Here is a 22,729-nt window from a genome sequence, read left to right on the forward strand (position 1 = left end):
CCTATGTTGGTAACCCAATCAAGATATCGTGTCCTATGTGGGTGGAGCTCTATCACTGTGCCTTGTGTGGGTGGTGACATTTTCTTGATCATTGTTTTCTAGTTCAACATTTTCTGTGCCACCTCCTCAGCTCACAGGGAAGATTGTTGGCGACATGATTCTTGGTGGTACTCTTGGTGTGATCTTGAGTCATCGGTGGAAGTCTTTGGAGGATACTTTTGGAAACTGAAACGTGGCCACTTTGGAGATAAGAGGTTGCATGGCAAGCTTAAATCCACCGATCGAGTGATTGCATGGAGCGTGGACCAATCAAAGACCTCTATGTGGCATGGCAGTGCATTAGATGGCGGTTATAGGAGCATCTACAACGTTCGAGTTGTAGGGCGAATTCCTTCCTTTTGTTCATCGACTCCATGAGAGTCGTGAGTCAATTATAGGAGCATCTACAACGTTTGAGTTGTAGGGCGAATTCCTTCCTTTTGTTCATCAACTCCGTGAGAGTCGTGAGTCGGTTATAGAGTCTTTTGTAGAGAAGCTGCTCATAGATTACGATAGAGAGTCGTGTAGAGTGTCCTGTGTCTTCTTTGCTTTGTAGATCTCTGCTACAAACCCGGTAGGGGTGCACAGAATGTCTTAGGTCTTACCTTGAGTCATCTTGATGATGTAATGTGAAGTTACTTGCTGAGAATTCTCTTATCTTTGCTTCTCAAAGATTTGTGTGTAAGATCTTCATTATTTTATGCAGTTCAAATAACACATGAAGCCATACCTTTCCGGTGCAAATATGTGAGTGATTACAGTACAAAGTAAAGCACTAATTCCAACAGATTATGCTTTTTTTTTCCCCCAAAAAGAGACTTCTATTAAGTATTAAAGAAAACCGTTAGAGCAAGCTCCATACGGGATACACCATGTAATGCATGAAAAGCTCAAGAGCCAAAAAGAAAGAATTGGGGCTGATAGTGCCATCTCAATCCAGTAGAGACCTCCGAGAAAAAGGGAGAACCCTTCCAAACTCGAAGAAAAATAGTCCTTCTAGAAGAGACTGCCCGTGAAGGGCCCTGCATGCTAGCCCAAATGGCTATCAAAGTGTGAACTGTGTCAGTCCAAATACCCATGAACACCTGTGAAGGGTGTATCTGGGTGCCATCCAAGGCCTCTGTGGCTCTCCAAATATGCCAAGAGGAAATGCTAGCCAAGATCTCCCAAGAGGTGTCCACTGAAGCATGAGAAGCCCTTAAGGGAGTAAGTGGTACATCCTGAACAGAGCAGGGCTCTATCACCTGCCGGCGGACCGAGAGTGCCCAAGAAGAAGGCTCACCCTCATAAAACACCTGGGGCCCAGTAAGGGATAACCAAGCCACCGAGCCCCAAGTCATGAAGAAAGGGGAAGTAGGAAAAATGCTGAGTATCCTCGCAACCCCTTTCCAAATAGTCCTCGCCTGACTGCAGTCCTAAAGGCAATGTCGCACTGACTCCTCTGCAGAATAACAGCGAGGGCAAGTGGGGTCAGCCCCAAAACGTGATCTCCACAAGTTCACTGCAATCCCTCCATGAATAGAAAGCCAAAAGAAAAGAGTGATCTTTCTATTTCTGAGGGATTTCTAGAGCCTCCTCTAGAAATTCCTGCGCAAATCTGCAGTGATAAAGAAGCTGTCCCAATGGGGGGCTCTGGAGGGAACCCAACCCCTACTGTTCAGCTGAAATCTCCTGGCATTACCAACCGTGAAACGAAAAAAGGGAATTCCCCTCTCTCGGTGCCCATGATCTATCCACTCCCACTCTCCTGGGTCCCACTGCAAGCACCTGATAGGTGCACCTCCATACAACCACAACCTCCAAGATCCCAAGGCCAAAAGCAGAGGGTCGGGGTCTAAGTACCACTCCAAGCCCGCTCCATGGTCCACAAAACCAACACTCCTGACAGGCTGAAAGGCAACCTCTAGAAGAATATCATCCGTGGATCTAGAGAGTATACCTCCATCCCCAACGTCAAAGACCATTGCATCTTCTCCGAGACCTCGAAGAGCGATCACCTATAGAGGAACTGCTGTCCTCGAAAAAGCTCCCATCCAAGTGGTGGAAGTAATAGGCAACTCAACTGCCCATTCCACCATGATGGCTGCATCTATCTGCTGAACCCTGCGTGCTACCCCTCTGAGGTGACTCATGGACTGCAGTCTCTAATCCTCAGGTACCCTGATAAATGCCTTCCAAGTACCTACTGTGTAGGCGGGGCCTCTCTCCCATCTAGACCACTGCATGTAATGGGAAGTGCCCAGTGGTCTGCCATGCTCATCAAGTATACTATCATTCCAAATGACCGGCTGCCTATCAATCTCTTCTAGGGTAGAGGGCAGAACCCTTCGAAGAGTGTTCCTGAAGCTCCCCCAAGCTTTCAGGATGGCAGACATGAGAGGAGAGGCAGGAGATCTGAGAGGGGCTGAAGTAAAGATCCACCTTGGGCTGTCCACCCAATCATCTCCCAAGGTTGTTGTGCAAGCCTGAATGCGTCCAAAAAAGAAATCCTTCCAAGGTTCCTGCCCAGGCATGAGTCCCCTCACCACCACCTTACAAAGCAATGCCCTGCACTGCAAGTCCGGGTCAATGATGTGGCCTCCTTCAAATGTAGGGAGAATAATGGTCTCCCAGGCCACCCTCGCTGCAACATCTGCTGTGCCATCAAGTCCACTCCATGAAAAATTCCTGACTGGTCTAATGAGCTGAGTGATGCAATCCCTAGACCGGCACCAGCAAGAACACACAAACCAGGCGGTGGCCAAAAGAACCTGGTTTACTACCACAACTCTAGAGGCAAGGTCGAGTTGGACTAAGCTCCAAAAAAGTAGCTTTTTCCTTATACTTTCTAGTACTGGGGCAAACTGATGTGCTGGAAAGATGCCCAACCCTACCTGGCATCCCAGATATCTGACAGGAACACCCCTCTGAATCCAGGAAAAGCCAAGGTCAACTCCCCAGTCTGGAGTTTCCTCATCACTGATCCAAAAGCCGAAGGATTTATGCCAGTTAATGTGTGCCCCTGCAGCTGAGCAAAAAATATTCAAGGCTGTCCGGAAAGAATCAAGTGACTGCGAAGAGGCCTCAATAAAAATAGCAGTGTCATCAGCCAACTCACAGTCAAGAAGCTCCTACTCCTGTCTCAAGGGCAATCTCAACCCAAAAAGCTCAGCCTGAGATCTAAGGAAGATACTCATAGCTTCTACCACAAAAAGAAAGAGGAAGGGGGCTAAAGGGCATCCCTAATGAACTGATCTGGAAATCTGAAATCTGTCACCCCTTACCCCTCCAATCAAAACCTGGCTGTGAGCTGATCTATAAAGGGAGGCCACCCCTCTAATCCAAGCATCTGAAAAACCAAAACGTAGAAGAGTGCTCTCAAGAAAGCCCCAATCTACTCTGTCATAGGCTTGCTCAAAGTCCAGGAGTAGAACTGCCAGCCTCTGCCCACTCTGCATAGCCCACTCAGTGGCTTCCCAAAAGGAAAAGATATTGTCAAATATGCTCCTGCAATGCACAAAGCCTATCTGAGTATCATGGATGAGATCTGGAAGAAGGGGCTGCAATCGGATGCTGATCACCTTGGCAAGGATTTTGTATAAAGTGCCCAACAGAGTGATGGGTCTCCAATGGGATACAAAATTCATGTTGCCACCTTTCGGGATAAGGTGTATGAGTCCCTCGGTCAGTGAGTCAGGCATCTCACCCGAGTCCCAAATGCCCTGCAGGGCTGAAGTAATAGGATCGCCTATCATATCCCAAAAGGCTATAAAGAAAGGAGGAGTAATACCATCGGAACTAGGGCATTTTCCCTTATGAAGGGCGGAGAGGGCAGACTTGAATTCTGTGTTGGTAAAGCGTGCATCAAGTAAGCATATCATCTCTGGTGAGACCAACACAGGTAAACTCTGCCAAACTTCCTCTCTAGCCACATCTCTGGCCTGTGTGTCAGGATCTGCGGAAAGGAGGGAGGCATAGAAAGCTGTCGCTAAGTGCAAGACGGTATTCGAATGAGACTGCAAAATGCCGTCAGAGTCAATAAGCTGCCTGACACTCTCTCTACTATGTCTGGGACCAAATGTAGAGAAAAAGTGTTTATTGACTCTCCCTCCCATCTGTATCCAAAATGACTCCCGTGCATGGAAGGCATACTCTGCTCTCTAATCAAGCAATGTTTGCAAGTGAGCCCTTGCCGCAGCAAGGCGCTCCTGTATCCAAGCATTTGATGGTCGTCTCTGCTTCTCCCTCTGCAAGGCTGCCAACTGCCGGCGGATACCAACCTCCCGCCTGAGTACCTCACCCCGCCGAGCACTAGCAACAGAGTGATAAAAGTCGCTGATACTGGCAAGTGCTGTGGCCACATGTGAAGGACCAGCCACCCCCCCTGCATGTGAGAAACCCAGATCTCCAATACTGCCTCTGTGAGAGTCTCATCCGTGTATAAGACATCGGAGATCCTGATACTGTGAGACCGTCCTCTCAGATGGACCTCTGAGATGGACAGAACTACTGGAAAATAGTCGGAAGTGGAAACACCAAGTGTAATGCAAACTGTCCCCCCTCTATCAAGAGCCCAGTCATCCACATAGAATCTGTCAATCGGAGCATGGATAGGCATATGTACCCTATGGTTCGACCTTGAAAGTAAAAGTGACTGAGACTGAATATGAATGCATCATCTGACCAAACATCTCTGCCACTGAACCTGAATAAGAAGGCATCCCAAGCTGCTCTCTCGAGGGAATGAATACCACCTTCTCTGGCCCCTTGCTTATCAGAAGGTGCCTCAACCATGTTGAAGTCACCTCCAATAATCCATGAATCTGCAATGTCAGCCCACGACAGCAACTCTTTCCAGAACAGAACACGGTCCCCTCTGCTGTTGTTCGGAGCATAGAGGTTGAGGAAACCAACCTTACATCCGTCAATCAAAAGTAAAACCCACTAGGCCCTGGAGGGGGTTATGGTGCCGTGTCCAATGATGAGAGGGAGAATAGAATCTGAAACTGATATGCATGTACCTCCTCTGGTTCCCAAGGCAGGAAGCCAAAAAGTCCGGCCTGAAAGCAGCTTACCTGACTTGGAGCAATCTCTGACATCCAATTTGTGTTCCTGAAGAAAAGGATGTCTAGGGAACCACCTGAAACACCTGAATGGAGTTGATTCCTGATCAGCTATCTGCGACGGCGATGAGGGATGCCACCCAATCCCTGTATATTCCAACTGGCTATCCTCATCAGCAGGAGGAAGCGGGTTGGAATACCTTACCCGACCTGGTGGCGGAAAAAGAACCCTCCGTCGGAGCTGATCTCCTGCCATACACACGAGGTCCAAGGGGAGGAAAGTCCACATGTCAAAGAGAGAAGGATCTCTCACAAGGGATGCCGCTAACTGGCTCTCCGAAAGTAGAAGGTACAAAATCATCATCTGGGAGTTCAGAGAGGTCCTCCAAAGCGGAAAAGGAGTTCTGTTGAGCCAGTCCTGGGGAGGGTGTACGAAGGATTCCTACCGAAGCAGGGATAGAATGTAAGACCCCCTTCCCTCTATCCAAAGAAGGAGGCACCTGTACTGGATCATGATCAAGAAGTACTGCGGACGAGGTGCCAACAACCTGGGCTGCTGAGGAAGGTACACCATGATCCAGGGATGGGGTCGAACAAGGCTCCTGAACACTAGTCTCCTCCCGAGGCTCCAAGGGGGTAGCCTCCGAAGGGGTGGATGTGTGATCTGAAGTAGAGGGCCTAACCGCGGCCGGAACCCACCGTGGGCCAGAGAAGGTGCGAGGTGCAGGAGGGACTCGGGTAGCCCTAGGAGGGGGGGGGGCCCGTGTCTGAGGCGGTGCCTGTGGAGCGGTAGGTCCAACTCTAGCTCTCTGTCGTAAGCTAGTACGAGCTGGTTGCTTTCTGGGCCTCTTTTTCTTCTTTGGGCAATCTTTGGCGAAGTGCCCCGACGATCTGCAAATCCTGCACTGGTCCTGCCGACCTGCAACCTCAAATCTTTGGCGGAAGAAGGACCCATCGGGTCACTGTAGCATGATGTGGTCATCTGAAATATTGGGGTCCTGGACAATGATCCTAACCCTAGGTACCCCATCCATCCTGACCGCCTCAACAACCGAAGAGGGTTCGCCAGGAAGAGGGGGGATCTCTGCTACCACACCAAACCTCTCGCCAATAACTAAAAGTAGCCGGTGATAAACTGAGGGAAGACCAGGGAATCTGATGAAAACATAAACTCCATGCTTGTCCTCTTCAACTGGGTCAAAGCCCAGTTGAAAGGGAAACAAAAAAATCCTCCTGAAGCCTAGAAAAAGAAAACCGGCCTGTAGCAGGTCTCTCGTGATGTCCGGGGAATCTAGGCACACCTGAAAGAAACCTCGTCCCAACAAACGAACATCCTTAAAGTGGGGGGCGAGCTCCTGGGGAAGTGCCGCAAGCATCCAATCTCTAGCTTGTGACCTGGAGGGGTGGGAGCCATGGATGCGTGCGAAGAGAGTCGTGGAACACTCATGCTCCAAATCCTTTTGTAGCTGCTGCAGCTCGTCTTTTGAGAAAGTGACAGTTCTCGCGGCCGGTGTGGGCGGTAACGGATTGACTGAATGGGAACCCATTCGTCAATCGAGGTGGGAAAGGCCGATTCAAAACCAAAAAAAGAACTCCGTCCGCTTTCCTGAAGCCCAGGAGACCCCTAACAAAAATAGGGGTACTCCAGATGAGGGGAGAGGGTGAAAGGAAGGAGAGAGAGAGAGGAATGAGCAAGGAGAGGAGTCAGCAAGTAGAGGAGAGGAAGAAGAGGGGGCAGCAAAGGGAGAGGAAGAAGGAAGAGGAGGGGAGGAAAGAGGAGAGGAGGAGTGGAGGAGAGGGAGGGGGAGGGGCTGGCAGCAGCGAGGGGGGGCTGAAGCAGTGCAGGGGGGGGCTGGCAGCAGCGCAGGGGGGAGGGGAGGGAGGAGGCAGCACGCAGGGGGGAGGTAGCGCGCAAGGGGGAGGCAGTGGGGGGGGTGCTGCAGCAGCGCAGGGGCGAGCAGCAGGCAAGGGGGAGGGGAGGGAGGAGGCAGCGTGCAGGGGGGAGGCAGTAGCGTGCAAGGGGGAGGCAGCGCGCAGGGGGGAGGAGGCAGCGCGCAGGGGGGGCTGCAGCAGCGGAAGAGAAGGAGGGGAGTCGAGGGTAGGGGGGAGGGAGGAAGCAGCGAGGAGGGGAGGGAGGGAGCAGCGAGGAGGGCAGCTGATTATGCTTTTTGGGTTTGTTACGATTAGTATTTTCTCTCAGTTTTCTTTCTTCGAGTCCTGTGTAGATAGTCGTGCTGCCGTGGAGGTTTCTTTTAGTATTTTGGATTTGGCAATAGTTTCTTTTTTGGTTTCTTTAGCCTACTCGGTTTATGGGGGAACCGTTGGAAATAGTGGCTAGCTCTTGTAAACCTCGTGGGTGAAGCCCTCCTCCCTAAGGTTGGAGAGGGGTTGAAGATGCAATGGCACATACATAAAGCCATGCAATACTCTATGTGGCTATGGCAGCTCTTCTAAAGCCGACCCTTCGTGATTTTGGTGGTTCTTTCCTTCTCCGATGTTCGTGGCTATTCAGCTGTGATGTGAGTCGCTTATAAATTGTCCTTGCAGTTCCATAGGACAGCTGATGAAGGTGAGGTGACTATGGGTGGCTTGACTCCTAGCTAAGGAAGATTCGAGGGTGGTGGAGAGGCATCTTCAACATCTATTTAAGCGGCCGGTTGCAGTGAGCAGTTCTTGGTATGTGTTGCAGCAAGTTCGTGGGTGTGAGCACCGTATGTGGCTGGTCTCTTTTTCAGCCTATGTGTTGGAAAAGTAGAGGTCACCTCCCCATCTGTGAGACCCAAATGAGGAGTGCATCAGGGGAGTGGGCCATAGAGCACAAGAGAGAGATTTGTGGCTGCCACAAGGACAGCAAACAGGCTGCCATGTGGGCAGCACAAAGAGAGATGTAACTCACAGTGTAGAGCCACCATGGAGGGCTCCACAAAGGGAGAGGGCAAACCTGTGCAGGGTTTGCTGGCACAAAAGGCAGCCATGATGTCAGCATTGGTACGGGTGCCTACGTCAGCCATATGGACACCAGCAAGGCTGTGTACGGAGCTGAGCCACAGGCTAGTATAGGCCTGGCAGGAGGCAGAATCACAGCGCCTTGTAGACGAGCAGATCACAGCAGTTTTGGCCCTTGGGAGGCCAATAGGCCTTGGAGCAGGTCGGGTTTGGGCTGGATGGCCCTGGGCCAGTGGCAGCCTGCCACATGGCCAGGCTGGCCCAGCCAGCCCTCAAAAGGACTGCCCACACTAGGGGGAAATGTGCATTACTACTGGGTCGGCCAGTAGGGGGCTGCTGGGTCAGCCAGTTTGCCCCTACTGGGTGGCTAGTTCAAGGGGCTTCCAGGCCTATAAATAGAGGCCATTTGGGCCTCACTTGGCATCCAGTGAGCAGAAAGGACACTGGAGCAGAAAGGAGCAGCAGAAGATCCTGCCTTGGGCATACATCGAGGAGGTGAAGGAGAGACAAAGGAGCTGCAGACTTGGCTCAGCAAGGGGCTCTACCCTAAGGCTGTCTTCCAGGGGCAGTAAGGTGCGGGGATCACGGATGGAGAGTCTACATAAGCTCAGAGAGAGAGGAGCACACAGGCTCAGGGATCTAGAGGTGCCAAGGAGATAGTAGGAGAACCTTTGGTAAGGTCACAGAACCACGGTTTGGTGGGACTTTGAGCCTCTCTTTTGTATTGTGTCCTGTTGTTGGAGGGAAATATACCTTTTGTGGATTCTATATCTCTCTTATGATTCACAGTCTCTTTATTGGCTTGCACACACTCGTGATTGTGAAGTACACACAAGTAAAGAAGTACTGATTCCGTAGTTAAACACTTCCGCTGGGACAGATACCCTCTATAGGTGAATCTGTAGAGGATATAGCATATTATTTGTGACGACGTCTTTCTTTTGTATTACCACAACAAGTGGGAATAAGTGTAAGTCCCGTATCTTTTATGATTGTCTTCAGACTCGTTTGATTGATCAGGATGTATATACAGCTTATACTGAGATCTTCAGTTGAGTAGTAGTTACTTCGTTTTTTTGAAGTAACTATGAATGTAATTATTCTACAGCAATAAAAGATTTCTTCCCACAAAAAAAGTAAGTCCCGTATCTTCCTTTTGAATATAGAGTGTCAATGGTCTCTCTCTCTCTCTCTCTCTCTGTGTGTGGATATATGGGACCCAGGCGTGTACTAGGAGCGTTAGCTCTGAGCACCCGATACTTTTCTGCTATTTTGCTCACTAGTTTAGCACTTTAGCTTTTCGCAAGTCAGCCCATATCGGCTTGTATGAGTTACTTTTGGTTTTGTACTTTGTCTCATAGGCCCGCGAGGCCTCCTGCAGACGTTAATACATCTTTCTTTCTTTCTCTCTCTCTCTCTCTCTCTCTGAGTTCTATATTTTATGCAATATTATTGTGAGGATACATAACTGTTAGTCTTCGGGTTTGAGTGAAAGCTATCATAACCAGCTTTGATATATAACTAAGCGCCCATTGCACGATGATCATCCCACTCTTCTTAAGTATTCACCCATTGCAGTATGATCATCCAAGTCATTGTGCCATGACAATAATTGATTATATTTATATGCACACCAGAGCAATAGCCAGTGCTGCTTGCATGAACTCGTGCTTCTAATGCTTGATGCAAATTAATATTTGGACATGCATTATTTAATTCAGAAGAAGCGAACACAAAGTGGCAATTTTTACGATAAATAGACTATGAATTTCTTAATTTGTGATGCTCTAACCATTATGTTGAGATATATAAGGTTTTAGTACCTTGAATTACCTGCAATGCAGGGAAGAGGACTGTGTACCATCTCTTGTCAATTGGACTGTATCTAGACTTGTACTCCGATTTAGCAAATGATTCAGGCTGAAATTCACAGAGAGTCAGCATAAGATAATCTCTGTTGACTAGCCATGCAAAACTTAACTGGAGGATTTCTTGCATAAAATGAAAAAGCAAAGCAAATACAGATGAAATCAATATATTGCAACTGTTGAGGGTTTTTTCCCCTTCCTTTTGTGATGGGAGGGGGAGATTGACTGTGTTTAATGTAGATATAATGAACGTATGAATCTTTGAATTTGCTTCTGTTTCCTCTCACTTTTGAATCCACGAAAAGGACAGGGGAAAAGAATGGCAAATTCCTAAATAATTGCTCAATTATTTTGCAAAGCCGAAAAGAAGACCACCTGCACAATGCATTGTTTGACGACGTAATCGTCAACAGGAATAAATGATGGAAGCACATGCCTCAGTGGTGGGGACGGTGACCTTTGACCTGTCTTTGACGTAGGCACTGGTCCTCTGTGAGAATTCATACCACATGATATTGGTTTAAACTGTCCACATGCTGAACAAAAATGCCTCCCTGTTTCACTGCCATCTTCATCAATTTCTTTTCCCAAGTTTACAGAGGTAGATCCTGTTGGATCCTCACAAGTCATGAATTTTGGCTTGCTAGTCTTGTCTGACTTTGACTTTTCCTTCTCAGATTTCCAGCCATCTTGAAGATTATAAGTATCTTTTTGCACTTGCATATGGAATGGTTTATTGTGTACTCTTTTTTCAGAGCAAGAAACCATGTTATCCTTCTCCCTAGAAGTTTGAAACTCTTCTTGCTTTAAAGACAATGGTTCAGCTTGATGGACTTCTGCAAAATGTAATATTAATGCCCGCACTTTCTCTAGTAATGCTTGGTCTTTCAGGAGGTACTCTGCCTCGGGAGGTTTTTTAATTCCTCTAGCTTCCAAACATTCCCACTCATCCTTCACCTCACGAACATATTCTGCTGCAAACTGAGGCATAGATTCCATCTGACATATCCATAGCATGTCAGAATTTGGGACACGCCTTAAATAGAACTGGCAACAGAACTACATCGCAGAATCTGCATTTGGAACTATGTCCTAAATGCATGTGCTTGTTTTTAAACCAATCTCAAGGCTAAGCTACTTCTTTGACTAATAACCACTGACACTAAGTTTTACCTCATCTTCGAATATAAGTTCTTCAATACCCAAATTTAAGGTACCTTTTAACAGACAGTGTCACCCAAAGCAACAAACGATATATAAAAAAAGATGCATCCTCTTGCCCAACTTAGAGATGCAAAAAAAATATCTCAGAAGTCCACTCCTCCAACTCACCTAAAAACACAGATTAGACTTGTTTAAATGCTTGATCATGTGACATACATCAAATAAGGGCGTATCGTCCTTGGCTTGCTTAGTAAACTGGAATTATGTAGAGCTCAGTTGCAGACTACTGTATCTTCGTTAACAACTTTGCTGTAAGTCCAAAAACAGGATTTCTTCTAGAGAGAGGAAGAACAACAAAAACAAGACGTTGATGGAGTTTGCAACAATTGCATCAAGTCTGGGAGCTAAAATACAAAAGACGCAATTGTGTGCGCCTTCAATGTAGAATCTGGCACTCTGAAAATGACAGGGTCTGAACTTGAGGGCAGTGATTGCCATCTGTTTGTGCATCCTCGTTACAAAGGTATACAACAAACTAATATTAAGTGTAGAAGACATCAACACAAACGGAAAATGATCGTATTTTCATTTCAGAAAATCGTGAATGTTGAATTTGACTCCAAAGTGTCCCATCTTGGTAGCCTTTTGTATTCAATATCATCTTCGAGAAATTACCTGATTGAGAAGCTCACGAATCTCTGAATCTTTCACACCAAGGGCTTGGAGAAGCCATTGCTTAGTGCTAACTGGTACCGTGACAATAGCAGGCCCACTTGACTTCAATTTAGTACTTCCTGAATTCCGCCGGTCTCCTAGGCTATACGGTCTGAGCTTGGGTATAGGTCTCGTACCTTCTCGAGAGCCTCGAGCCATTCTTACTAAAAAACTTGGGACTTTGATTGCCAGACCAGACTTTTCTAAGGTCTCTCTTATAAAAGCAGGACTGGCAATGTTTCTTGTGCAGTCTCCCCTCCATGAATCTTCACCGAGGACCCTTGGTGAGAACACAATGGTCGAGGGATCCTGCTGCGTGGCGTAAGGTTGATCAGACGGAGTGATGCCGCCCTGGTTGATCTTTTGTGAAACTTGAGACATTGTGCTACCCTCCTGTAATCTTTTCCCCAAACCTCCTCCTTGTAGTCTATGGAGCTGTGAATTGCATTGGACGAAATTTCCTTCAAATGAAGTGTCAGTGCCATCTTTCTTTGGAATGTCAGGGGAATGTGTCTGCATGGAATTAAGTTGCTCATTTATTTCACAGCATTTAGGGAGCCCCCAGCAGTCGAAATTGGAAGCAAGAAACCCTGTCGCTCGGATTTTCTCCTTCAGTCGTTACTGAACCCATCCTTCTCATTCCAAAGCCAACGGCATTGCAGAAAGTTAATTATACTGTCCTTAGATTGTCGTATGTACCCGAACGTAACCAAAATTTAAAATTTCAATGGAGTGTGGTGACAAGGATCTAGGGGGCATCTACGAAAATGGGTCTCTCTCGCTCTCTCTTTCCCGGCGTCACCGGCCCCCTCTCTCTCTCTCTCTCTCTCTCTCTCTCTGTCTAGCGCTCTCGCTCTCACTCCGTCGCTGCGCGCGCTCCCTCTCTTTCTTGCTCTCTCTGCCTGCGTTTTCTCGCTCTATCCCTGTGCGCGCGCGCTCGCTCTCCCTCTCTCTCACATCACACTCGCAGTGTGCGCTACTGTTCTTCTCGCGTTAGTCGTTTTGTTCGTTTTAATTCGTACTCTCTTTTTCGTGTCTGTTAGTTGCATTTACATGTTCGTTCCAAATTTCTCCAATAAGTTTGTGCCGAGTGCAATTCAGATTATGTAATGTTAGCGATTTTCAAAGAGAGCTGAGCGAGTATGTTTAACTTATGAATATCATGGATAGCAATTTTCAAAGAAAGCTCAGCCATTATGTCACCCATTACAAATAGGAACTAGAATGCTTGGCTAGCTCCTAAGTATATGGGCCCGCTGCTAAGTATATGGGTGATTGTAAGTAGCCAATAATAGGAAAGTTATCTAACAGCTTAGAATGTGCCACATGGCTTCGTAGGATTTTCGAGTTTCATAAAACGCTCTAGTGTTGGCCAAGTAACAAGAGAGCATAAGCATTGGCTTTTGTTTAATAAGAAAGCCTTGATAATCCCTTTAGTACTTACTTTAGCATATAATTTACTTTTGTGCGTATTAATGTCATATCCCCACATTGGAAATGTCCACCTCTTTGATCGTGCATTCTATTTGTATACCGAAGTGGGATATCAAAACATACAGTCTTTGATTTTCCAAGAGAAATCTAGGGACAAATTTTGCATTAATGTAGTTGAAAGAAGTCAATGTTACTTCAAAGCGAGTAGCCTCGTCTTAATCAAATTTGTATACCGAAGTGGGATATCAAGATCTAGGGACAAATTTCGCATCAATGTATGAGAAAGAACTCAAGGTTACTTCAAAGCGGGTAGCCTCTACTTAATCCAATTTGTAGTTAAAGAGTTGTGCCCCTCTGGATCGGTATTGTGGGAATGGTATATTGCTTCTCAACACGTCAAGAGAATAAAATATTTCATTTGGCTAGTTATTATTCGCCTTGCTGGGTGCATTGATTCAATGCATGTAACAAGATGAAATTTCTTGGAGTAATAAACACCCATTGCCTATGTACTTGATATGTATGGCCATTCCTTAGTTTTTCTTTCACTTTGGCTTTGGGATTTAGAAAAACCTTCCTTGTTTTGTTGCTATAGCAAGCTCAAGTGCTCTATAGCGTATTAGAAAACTTGCATGAACTGCACGGTTTGGTGTGAGATTATGGCCCTTTATACCCTAAGAGATGGTCAAAAATTAAATCCAGTTATCACCAGTGATGGCTCTTTATATTTCCTAGTCTTGGGTATGTATTTATTAATTCATTTAGTGCTCAATACTATACTTCAAAGTTCCATTTTTGTAATGGAACATAGAATTGCTACTTTTAAATGGAACTTGGATCCTACCGTTTAATGAAATTTTCCCAAAGGGGAAAAGGGGATTAGAAAAAATATGAGTATAAGACATGACACAAGGTCCATCAGGACCCAATCTTCCCTGCAAATTACAACCCCAAGAGCTCACAATTTATCCTTAGTTGCAACCCATGTAATATTATGCCGTGGACCACAAAAATATGAAATGCCATCCTTCAATCTTGCATCCAACTTGACTATCTTTCCTATTGATTCCAAATGTCGCCTCGCATCGAAAGCATGCATCAAAAGAGAGGAATCTTGTGAGAATTTAGATTCACACAAAAAAGTATTATGAATAGATAGAACGATGGCATATTACATGAATATCAATAGTCATATCTATATTGAAATTTGAGAAATCAATACCTTGCACACACCAGCCCCATACATTTCTTTGACTTTCTACAAGCATGGGAAAATACAATGAAAATAGAAGGTTAAAACCCAATATCTAGATGAAGGCAGGAGAAGAAGCTTTCTTGGTAAAAATAATGACAGGAAATGTGCAAAGAACGAGAGCAAACAATAGCCAGTATTACCTGAAATGGTGGGAAGGGTGGGTTGGATGAAATGATCACCAAACTTTGTGGATTTGTCTCGTGTTTTTTTTCCCCTCCTTGCAAAATAGCATTTATAGTCACAATTTTGTGTAGATAGTATGTTTGTAAACAGCTTTTTTTGTTTGTATGAATTTGCATTGTTTGTGTTTTATTTGTCCATCGGTTTGTGAGCCTATCTCTAGTTCATAAATGTTGGATACTTGGTGACTCACAAATAAATGCTTGTATACCATGTCCTCCTACCATAATTAGAAGAATTCCTTCAGAACAAGCACCACCTCATGAGATAAAAACTACACATGCACCTTGGACGCTAGCTACATTAAGGAAATGTGATGTGGTTGTGTTGAGCTTGGGAAGTTAAGGATGGATTTGCAAGGTGCTATAAATGATGGGGGGGTGTATTGGAGTATGTGTGACCTGTTGCAAAGCATTTGTTGGGAATTGGTGTGTTTACTTGAACTTTGTTAGCTTTCTTGTTTGGAATTCCAAGGTGCTACAAATGATGGCAGGCGCAATGGGAATTGATACACAATGTAAACGGGACTATGATGAGTCCAATATGCTTGAATTCTCCCTATGTAGCTATTGGTAAGTGGTGCATTTGTCCAGATATGATCAATTTGAGATCCATAGATTATTGTTGGGTCTTTGTTCACCAGGCACAAATGATGTTGTTCCATGAGGTTTGCTGGTTACATTTGCTTTTGTTAGCGCTTAGCATGTCAATGTTGAAATCTAGATGGTTTTGTGGGGTTAATGCTCGCGATAAGTGCTCTAAGAAAGTGTGAAGGTGGCACGCCTTGGTTTGGTATATTGAAAAAACAAACATTGATTGCCTTGGATTTGGTTGGAAATTTACCTTTTGCAGGTTGTAAGAACTAAAAGGGAGCAGGAGTTTCTCTTTTTATCCTATTTTGAGTTTGGGGTAATGAGATGTCAATTGATTGCTTTTTTGTGTAGTTGTGGTGTGCTATGTAGACCATGTTGGATGAATCTAGCTATGAAAGGTTTTGGCCCGTACATCATTGTTTGCAATTGAGGCAATCTCATCTATTTGGTTCTTGAAGTTTTACCAAGCCTCAATGTCTTGGTTTCCTAAGCTTACGTAAAAGTTGAATTTTTCTTTGATCTTAGAAATTTGGTTCGCAACTCTACAGTAATCATCTTGCCCAAGTTTCTTTTAATTTCTTTAGGGTACAGTAAGAAGTATAAAGCATGAGTTGTTCTCTATATAAATTATCAAGGGTCTCATTGCTGGTCATAACGTGTGAATCTGATTATTTGGGTTCTTCATTTTTTTAATAGGTTTCTTATTGTATTCTGAAATGAATTCAGTGAGGCATATTGAATCAAGTGCTTTGGGTCTCACCATGTATTGGTCACTAATTGAAGTACACATTATATTAGTTGAATCACGTCTAGAGTGTTTGTAATATTTTATCAGACTTCAAGATAGCAACACCTTGCTGTAACGGTGATGTATTTATAAATTGCATTGTTCGGGAAGCGTGGTGTAATGGCAATGAGAGTACTGTGTATACCACTTTGTGCACTGACATTTGTTGGAGATTTAAGAATGCAGCCCCCATTTTTTTAATGCAATCAATAGCATCACTGCTCTCATCGTCTGTTGTTTTACTATGTCGTGAAATGCCTTGGTTATTGTGTTGTCTACCTTTGTGAGGTATTATGTGCAATATGGAGTTGTTGCATATGGATCTAGTATAAATTGAGCATTAGTATTTGCAGCCCAACGGTGCTAGTAATTTGGGAAATGGGTTTGCCCAAGCAGTCGATGCTTTTCAAGAACAATCTTGGTCGCTTCTTGGATTTCTTCCCTCGAGTCCTTCTATTGCGGGAGCAATTTTGAACTGAGTTGCAAGATTCTTTGGCAAATATCCACATTGTTATTCTCTTGAATTTGCTCGAATTGTCATCCATCCATGTAATCCGCATTGAGAGTAGATGGAGGCTCTAGTTCCCATTCCGAAGATAATATCAAGTTTTCAAAGTCTTATAGATCTTATGTTGAGAGGGATGTAGAGGCTTCCTCTTGCTATATTGCAATTGGCCAATGTAGCTTTTTCCATTATTTATAGTGGATACATGATTGGTTAGCAGAGCAAGGATATCTATTGAGCCCAATATTGTACTTTTTCCCTACCAAGTAGTGTAAGAGTTTTTACTGACGTGTGTTTTTTTTGCATTCCTGTGTGATTGAAAATATTAGCTAGAAACTTGGCTGCCTCTTTGCATATGGGGTCTAGAATCATATCATGGCATATTCCCTCGCTTTATGAGTTTGTGTTAGGTAGGAACAAATCTTGAATCTCTGAGAATCTCGCATCCAAGTGCCTCATCGCAACTTTTTCAATGCATTTGTTAATGCCACCTAGTTACTTTCCACCGCTTGTGAATGTCATGAAGAATGTTGCGGGTCCGAGCACCCCTCATTAATAGGTGTGTAAGAAGTCAACAAATTTCCAAATGTTAAGCCGAATTTCCCATCCACGCGAAGCTGGCCAATTGTTCAACAAAACTCCTCTCATTTTTCTTGAAGTATCGATCAATCGAAATGTCTATACCAAGCAATGGAGAAATCCAAGGATCCCTAATGTTTACTTGGACCCACCTACCGTTGTCTTATTTAATTGTTGTCACCATGTGATTAACAGTGCCAGGTTGAATGTGTTTCTTGCAGCGCATACAACTGAAAATTCTTTTGCCTATTTTCTGCAAGCCACTTGGCACCTTACAAAGTGAACATGTAGTGAAAAATGGGCAATCGGTTTGCGCGAATGTCAACTCACTGTATACCTGTAGGAACCAGAATGTGAAATAAATTAGCATTATTTTTGTATTTTTGCAAGGCTTTCATTGATTGCAAGTTGCATTGCCACTCCCATATTCAATGTTGCGTTCCTAGCATGCATAGTGCTAATAAACTTCAATTAACCATTGTATTGCAGATGGTTTGATTATTGGAGTTGCTATTGAATAGCTTGCAAACTGTAACTGCTTCTTTGTGGTGTACTTTCCTATTGTCATGTTCTTTATTACATATAGGGACATCATTATACAGAGAAAGCATTTCATCTTTGATATATGTTCATGGTCATTGTAAAATGTTAACTGCATAGAAAAGAAGCGAGAGGGGCAAAAAAGAGAGAGTGTGGTAAAAGCAAAAGCAATTTAAATAGCTAGTCAATAATCAAAGAGTGGGACTTTGTATCCCTTACATGTATCAGGGGTGTTTGATCATGTTGTTGCAATAACCGAGAAGCCAAACACTTCTTTATGGCATTGCCGGTTGGGCCATATGAGCTGTTGTACTCAAAGTTTATGGCGACCCACCAAGAGTCACACTTGGGTCACGTCATGGTCACCTCAGCAACATGCCAAGTTGTTAGACCTTGGTCATACCTAGTCGCAGGGTGTTCACATGTGTTCACATCTTGGACTTGACATGGACATGACTTGGACATGACATGGACATGACTTGGACATGACATCGACTTGACATGGACATGACGGAAGCAATACATGACTGAAGAGTGCCAAACCTCAACCTCGACTCACCATGGTCAAAGTCAATCAGAGGGAAGTATTGGCGCAATGGTACGCGGGATACACCTGTTGGTGCACATGGGAAGCAGTCCAACAGTTAAGAGGCATAGGTGGTGCACCGAGGGAAGTATTGGCGCAATGGTACGCGGGATACACCTGTTGGTGCACATGGGAAGCAGTCCAACAGTTAAGAGGCATAGGTGGTGCACCAACCCTCTCAACCAACTAGTGTCAGGAGCGCAGGAGAACACATGGAGCACGGGATTCACTGACCTTCACTGACCCAGGACAGGCTGGAGTGTGCGGAAGCCATCAAGGACAGAGCGGCCCACAAACGGTGGAATGGCTAAGGATGGCTAAGGGTGCAAGAAGGCAACCAATAGGAAGAAGGTGTGGAGATTGGTAGCGGGGGGTGGAGCAGAGGAGGAGAAGGTGAAGAGGGGGAAAGGGGAAAGGGGAGGGACATTCTGGCAAGAACAAGAGGCGGGAGTGAAGGAGTGAGAGGCTAGAGTCAAGAGCTCGCCTCGTGTGTATCTTCGGGGAGTGTATCAGTCATCTTGCTCTCTAATGAGTTATGCTACTTCCCATCTCTGCTCGCTACTCTAAAATCTCTTTTCGTTGTGTTCTCCTCCCCTCCTCTCCCTTCACCTGGTACAACGGACCTGTGTCATGTGGTTGAAGTTCCTTGCTGTTCATGTCGAGGGATGGCTTTCATGATGTTGTTCCGCTTTGGTCTTCTTCTTGCTCACATCACTTCAGCACTTGTACCGCTTGCACATAGTTGACACCATCTACCGCTTGCACATAGTTGACACCATCGACAAGCACTCACCTACGTACCATCAGTGACACTTATGGCACGTCTTACTCGCTTCTCGCACCAATGGCCCTAGGCCTCCGGTAATACTTCCGGAAGTGTTAAGAAACCCCCCCTCAGACAGATTATGGCGATCACGGTGGGACACTGCTGGTGTTGAGTAGCACGAGTGAAGTGGTGATCTAGGGTCCTAGAGAGAGGTCTTATGCCGAGTAGTTCTGAAACATTTGAAGGAGCTTGTGAGAGAACTAGGAGGTACTTGAGGAGAGTGGAGAAAAGACTTCCGGCAGACCAAACTAGGTACAAGAAGCATTACGTGTGACGAAAGTTTGCGAAGTCCTCAACTCGAGCACAAAGTGAGCCCATTGGAGAAGTAGCCAGAGCAAGTAACTTCATCGACACTCTCATTGACTTGGACCAACAAGAACCCTGGTGGTCAGATCCGAACTCCGGAGAAGAAGAAGTGCAAAGCGGAGAACAGGTGAAAGAAGAGGGTACTAAGGACGAGGACTCTTCAGGGACTCATCAAGGTCAAGGCAGCCCCTCTCCTCCTCCTGCAATGATGTCTTCATCAAGCACCTCTTCTACCGGAGTGGTGACTCCATCTGCTCCCACCTCAACCTCTTGTGGACAAGCTGCTACCTCATCTGTTACGCATAGCTCCGGGCTCCTAGCTAATCCCTCTTCTATATCTATTCCATTGGGGGGTACTTTTGCTCCGGCCATGCCTTTACCTGCCATGATGGTTTCATCTCCCTTTCCATCCACACTGGTGTTGCCTTTTCCATCACCTTCTTCCTTCCCTTCTGCTTACTCATCCATGACTTCAACTCCGTCCCTCTCTTTCCCAAATGCTCTCCCATCCTCTTTCACCCCCACATCTTCCATGTTCTCACCCTTTCCCTCTGCAACACCGAGGCCCCCCACTTACGCCCTACCATCTGGGTACACTTCCTCTATGACTACATCAGTAGTGACTTCTCCATTGTGGTCCTCCACAGGAGGGGTTGTCGGGGTGGTCTCCTCCTCGGGAGCACCAACACTCATTACAGCCCCATCGGGACTCCCTCCAACTCTTGCATCCTCTCCAACCTCTCGGGTGGGGATGGCCCCCTCTCCAACCTCTCGGGTGGGGATGGCCGTTCTCAGTCCTCCAGACAGAGCGAGACTTTTCGAGCTACTCAACAAGGTCCACGTGAAGACTCAAAAGTTCAAAGGCCACCTCCATGAAGATGCGGAAGCTCATGTGAGGAAGTTCCTCACAGCATGTAGAGCTAAAGGTGTGGAGAATGAGCATGCGTTCCTTCACATCTTTCCCTCGTCATTGGAGGATGCTGCGGATGTATGGTACAGTCAATTTCCTCTGGACCACTTCCAGACGTGGACAGACCTAAGGGAGGAATTCTTACGCACTTTCAAGTTGGAAAAATTCGAACACATGATTGTCCAAGAGTTATCCACTGACACCATGAAGCCTGGAGAGAGCATCTCTGAGATGTACACAAGGATGAGGGTCTTGGCGGCAAAGATGTCGGTGCCACCCAATGACGCCGTCATGAAGGGGTGGTTTTTGAAGGCTTTACCCTCCACTATTGCTATAAGGCTGGTTGACAAACTTCCTGAGCATGCCTCACTACAAGAATTTCTGAGGGAAGCGGTGAAGATGGAACGGTCCCAGTTCAGTTTCGCCTCAACACCCGCTCAGACCGCCCAACTTCCGAGAGAAGAGGGCTCACAGGCATGGCAGCAACTCAAGAAGGAATTAGAAGAAATCAAAGAAGGTCTGAAAGACAGAACAAAAGTGGATGGACCGTCCCCCTTTGAAGCTCAGATAAGAAGTGGTCTCTGGTGCACGGACTGCAAGGGTTCTGGCCATGGCTACTGGGAATGTCCATCGAAGCGTAAGGTACCCACCCCAACCTCCTTTTGCACATTTTGTGAAATTCACGGACATGATGCCTCCGAGTGCAGGTATCTTAAGGGGTTGAGGAAGCTTTTGCCGGAGTATCCAATTGGGGAGCCACTGGTGGCTACAATCAACAAAGCTGCACCGACCACTTCAGGGCCAGTACCCCTAGCTTCAGCCCCTGTGAAGGCACCTGAACCACCCACCCACCCTATCATTCCACCTCCACTACTTCCTAATCCTCCTAATCCTCCTTTGCTCCAAGCTCCTACTCCTAGTGAATTTGGGGCTCCATACTTCTACCCTCCGCCCTACTATGCACAGTATCAACCACCTATGTCAGGGGGTGGATATGGACCCCCTTATGTTCGCGGTCGACGGGGTGGGTTCCGAGGTGGACGTGGAGGCAGAGGTACCAACTTTCGCAGGCCCATCATGTGCTATAGATGTGGCGAGTATGGCCACTACCAAGATGATTGTACACAACCATTTGGGGGACCCTCTTGTACACAGTGCAACACAAATGACCACTACACCAGAGATTGTCCCAATGGCAGAAGGGAATTAACATCGCAAGTCAACATGGTTGATGTAGTAGTGGCGGGGGAGGGTGACAAACCCCATTTGATTGGTGCAGTGTTGGGAGCTGTGACTAGGTCACAAATGAAGGGTGACAGTAGTAAGGATGATTCAACATCAATATCGGAGGCCTCATCACCAACTAACAGCAGCTCAGTCACTAGAAGAGCATCCCCACCTCCTTCCTCCAAGGTGGACAGTGGGCACAAGACTACATCGCCCTTGTCCTCTCCTGTAACTGGATTAGAAAGGACCCGAGGGGCCCCACAGCCATCAAGTCCTATCAATAGCTCTAAAACTACCTCAGCTCCAAGTGAGCAATCTATGCCTTCAAGGTATCAGGAGGTGATCAGGAGTGTCACCAAAGATCTTCAATTTAGTTCTGAAGATGAAGGAGTCACACCTCAGTTTCCTTCCCGCAAGTCCAAAATAGTGAGGTTTGCAACAGAAGTGACAACTTCAGGGCAAAAACGTGAAGAGTCGCAGGCAGGCCCATCCACCTTCCACTCAGGAAGCACAATGAAGCAAGAGAAGGAAAAAGGGGTGAAGCCTAGTAATGCCAAAGAAAAGGGGAAATGGGTGATGGGAGAGTCACCACAGGAAATATTGACTGAGAATCCAGAGGCACCTCCTCTCCCTCGCGTAAGCTTCGACCCTTGGCCAGAAGCTCGGCGGATGAAGGCACAAAAGATTGCTGCTACTGTCCAGCCCTATTCTTTGATGGATGACTTGATGGATTTTAGGCCCAACATCACCTTACGACAACTCTGTCAATTGTCTCCACATATCAAGCATCAGACTATTGCATTTGTGAATCGCATGCCAGGAGGGCGCCAAAGGGGATCTGTTCAGGGCGGACCCACACCAGAGACAGTAACAGTTCAAGATGGAGTAACACTAGACAATTGCTCAGCCTATGCTGCCCTCACATGTGAACAAAGTCCCAAGCTCGCAGTGGAGATCAATGGGGTGGAGCTGAAAGATGTTTTCTTGGATGGTGGGGCAGCAGTAAACATCATGCCAAGAGGTACTCTTCAACAACTGGGTTTGAAATTGACAACTGACGTACATTTCCAAGTACGCATGGCGGATCAACGCAAGGTGAAGCCTATGGGGGCTGTAAAAGGTGTTCACATGAAGATTGGGGGAGTTACATTCCTGTCCAATTTTGTTGTACTTAATATGACAGAGGGTGAGCAGACTTATCCTCTACTTCTTGGAAGACCATGGTTAC

At 46.2% G+C, this 22,729-nt stretch overlaps 1 protein-coding gene across 1 annotated transcript in view; it reads right to left on the minus strand.

Moving 5' to 3' along the window:
* Window positions 1-12,292, minus strand: part of LOC147889347 (uncharacterized) — a 225,183-nt gene extending 212,891 nt beyond the window's left edge. Inside the window, exons 1-4 of the mRNA XM_087392059.1 lie at window positions 11,735-12,292; window positions 10,519-10,894; window positions 10,271-10,449; window positions 9,861-9,947 (exon numbers count right to left, since the gene is read on the minus strand). Coding sequence (XP_087248185.1) covers window positions 9,861-9,947; window positions 10,271-10,449; window positions 10,519-10,894; window positions 11,735-12,292 — 1,200 coding nt within the window. The remainder of the gene's footprint in view (window positions 1-9,860; window positions 9,948-10,270; window positions 10,450-10,518; window positions 10,895-11,734) is intronic.
* Window positions 12,293-22,729: the final 10,437 nt, after the last annotated feature.

This window comes from Dipteris shenzhenensis, chromosome 20, assembly GCF_047967505.1.
Source record: "Dipteris shenzhenensis isolate YYH24624 ecotype China chromosome 20, Dip_SZ_1.0, whole genome shotgun sequence".
Classification (NCBI taxonomy): Eukaryota; Viridiplantae; Streptophyta; class Polypodiopsida; order Gleicheniales; family Dipteridaceae; genus Dipteris; species Dipteris shenzhenensis.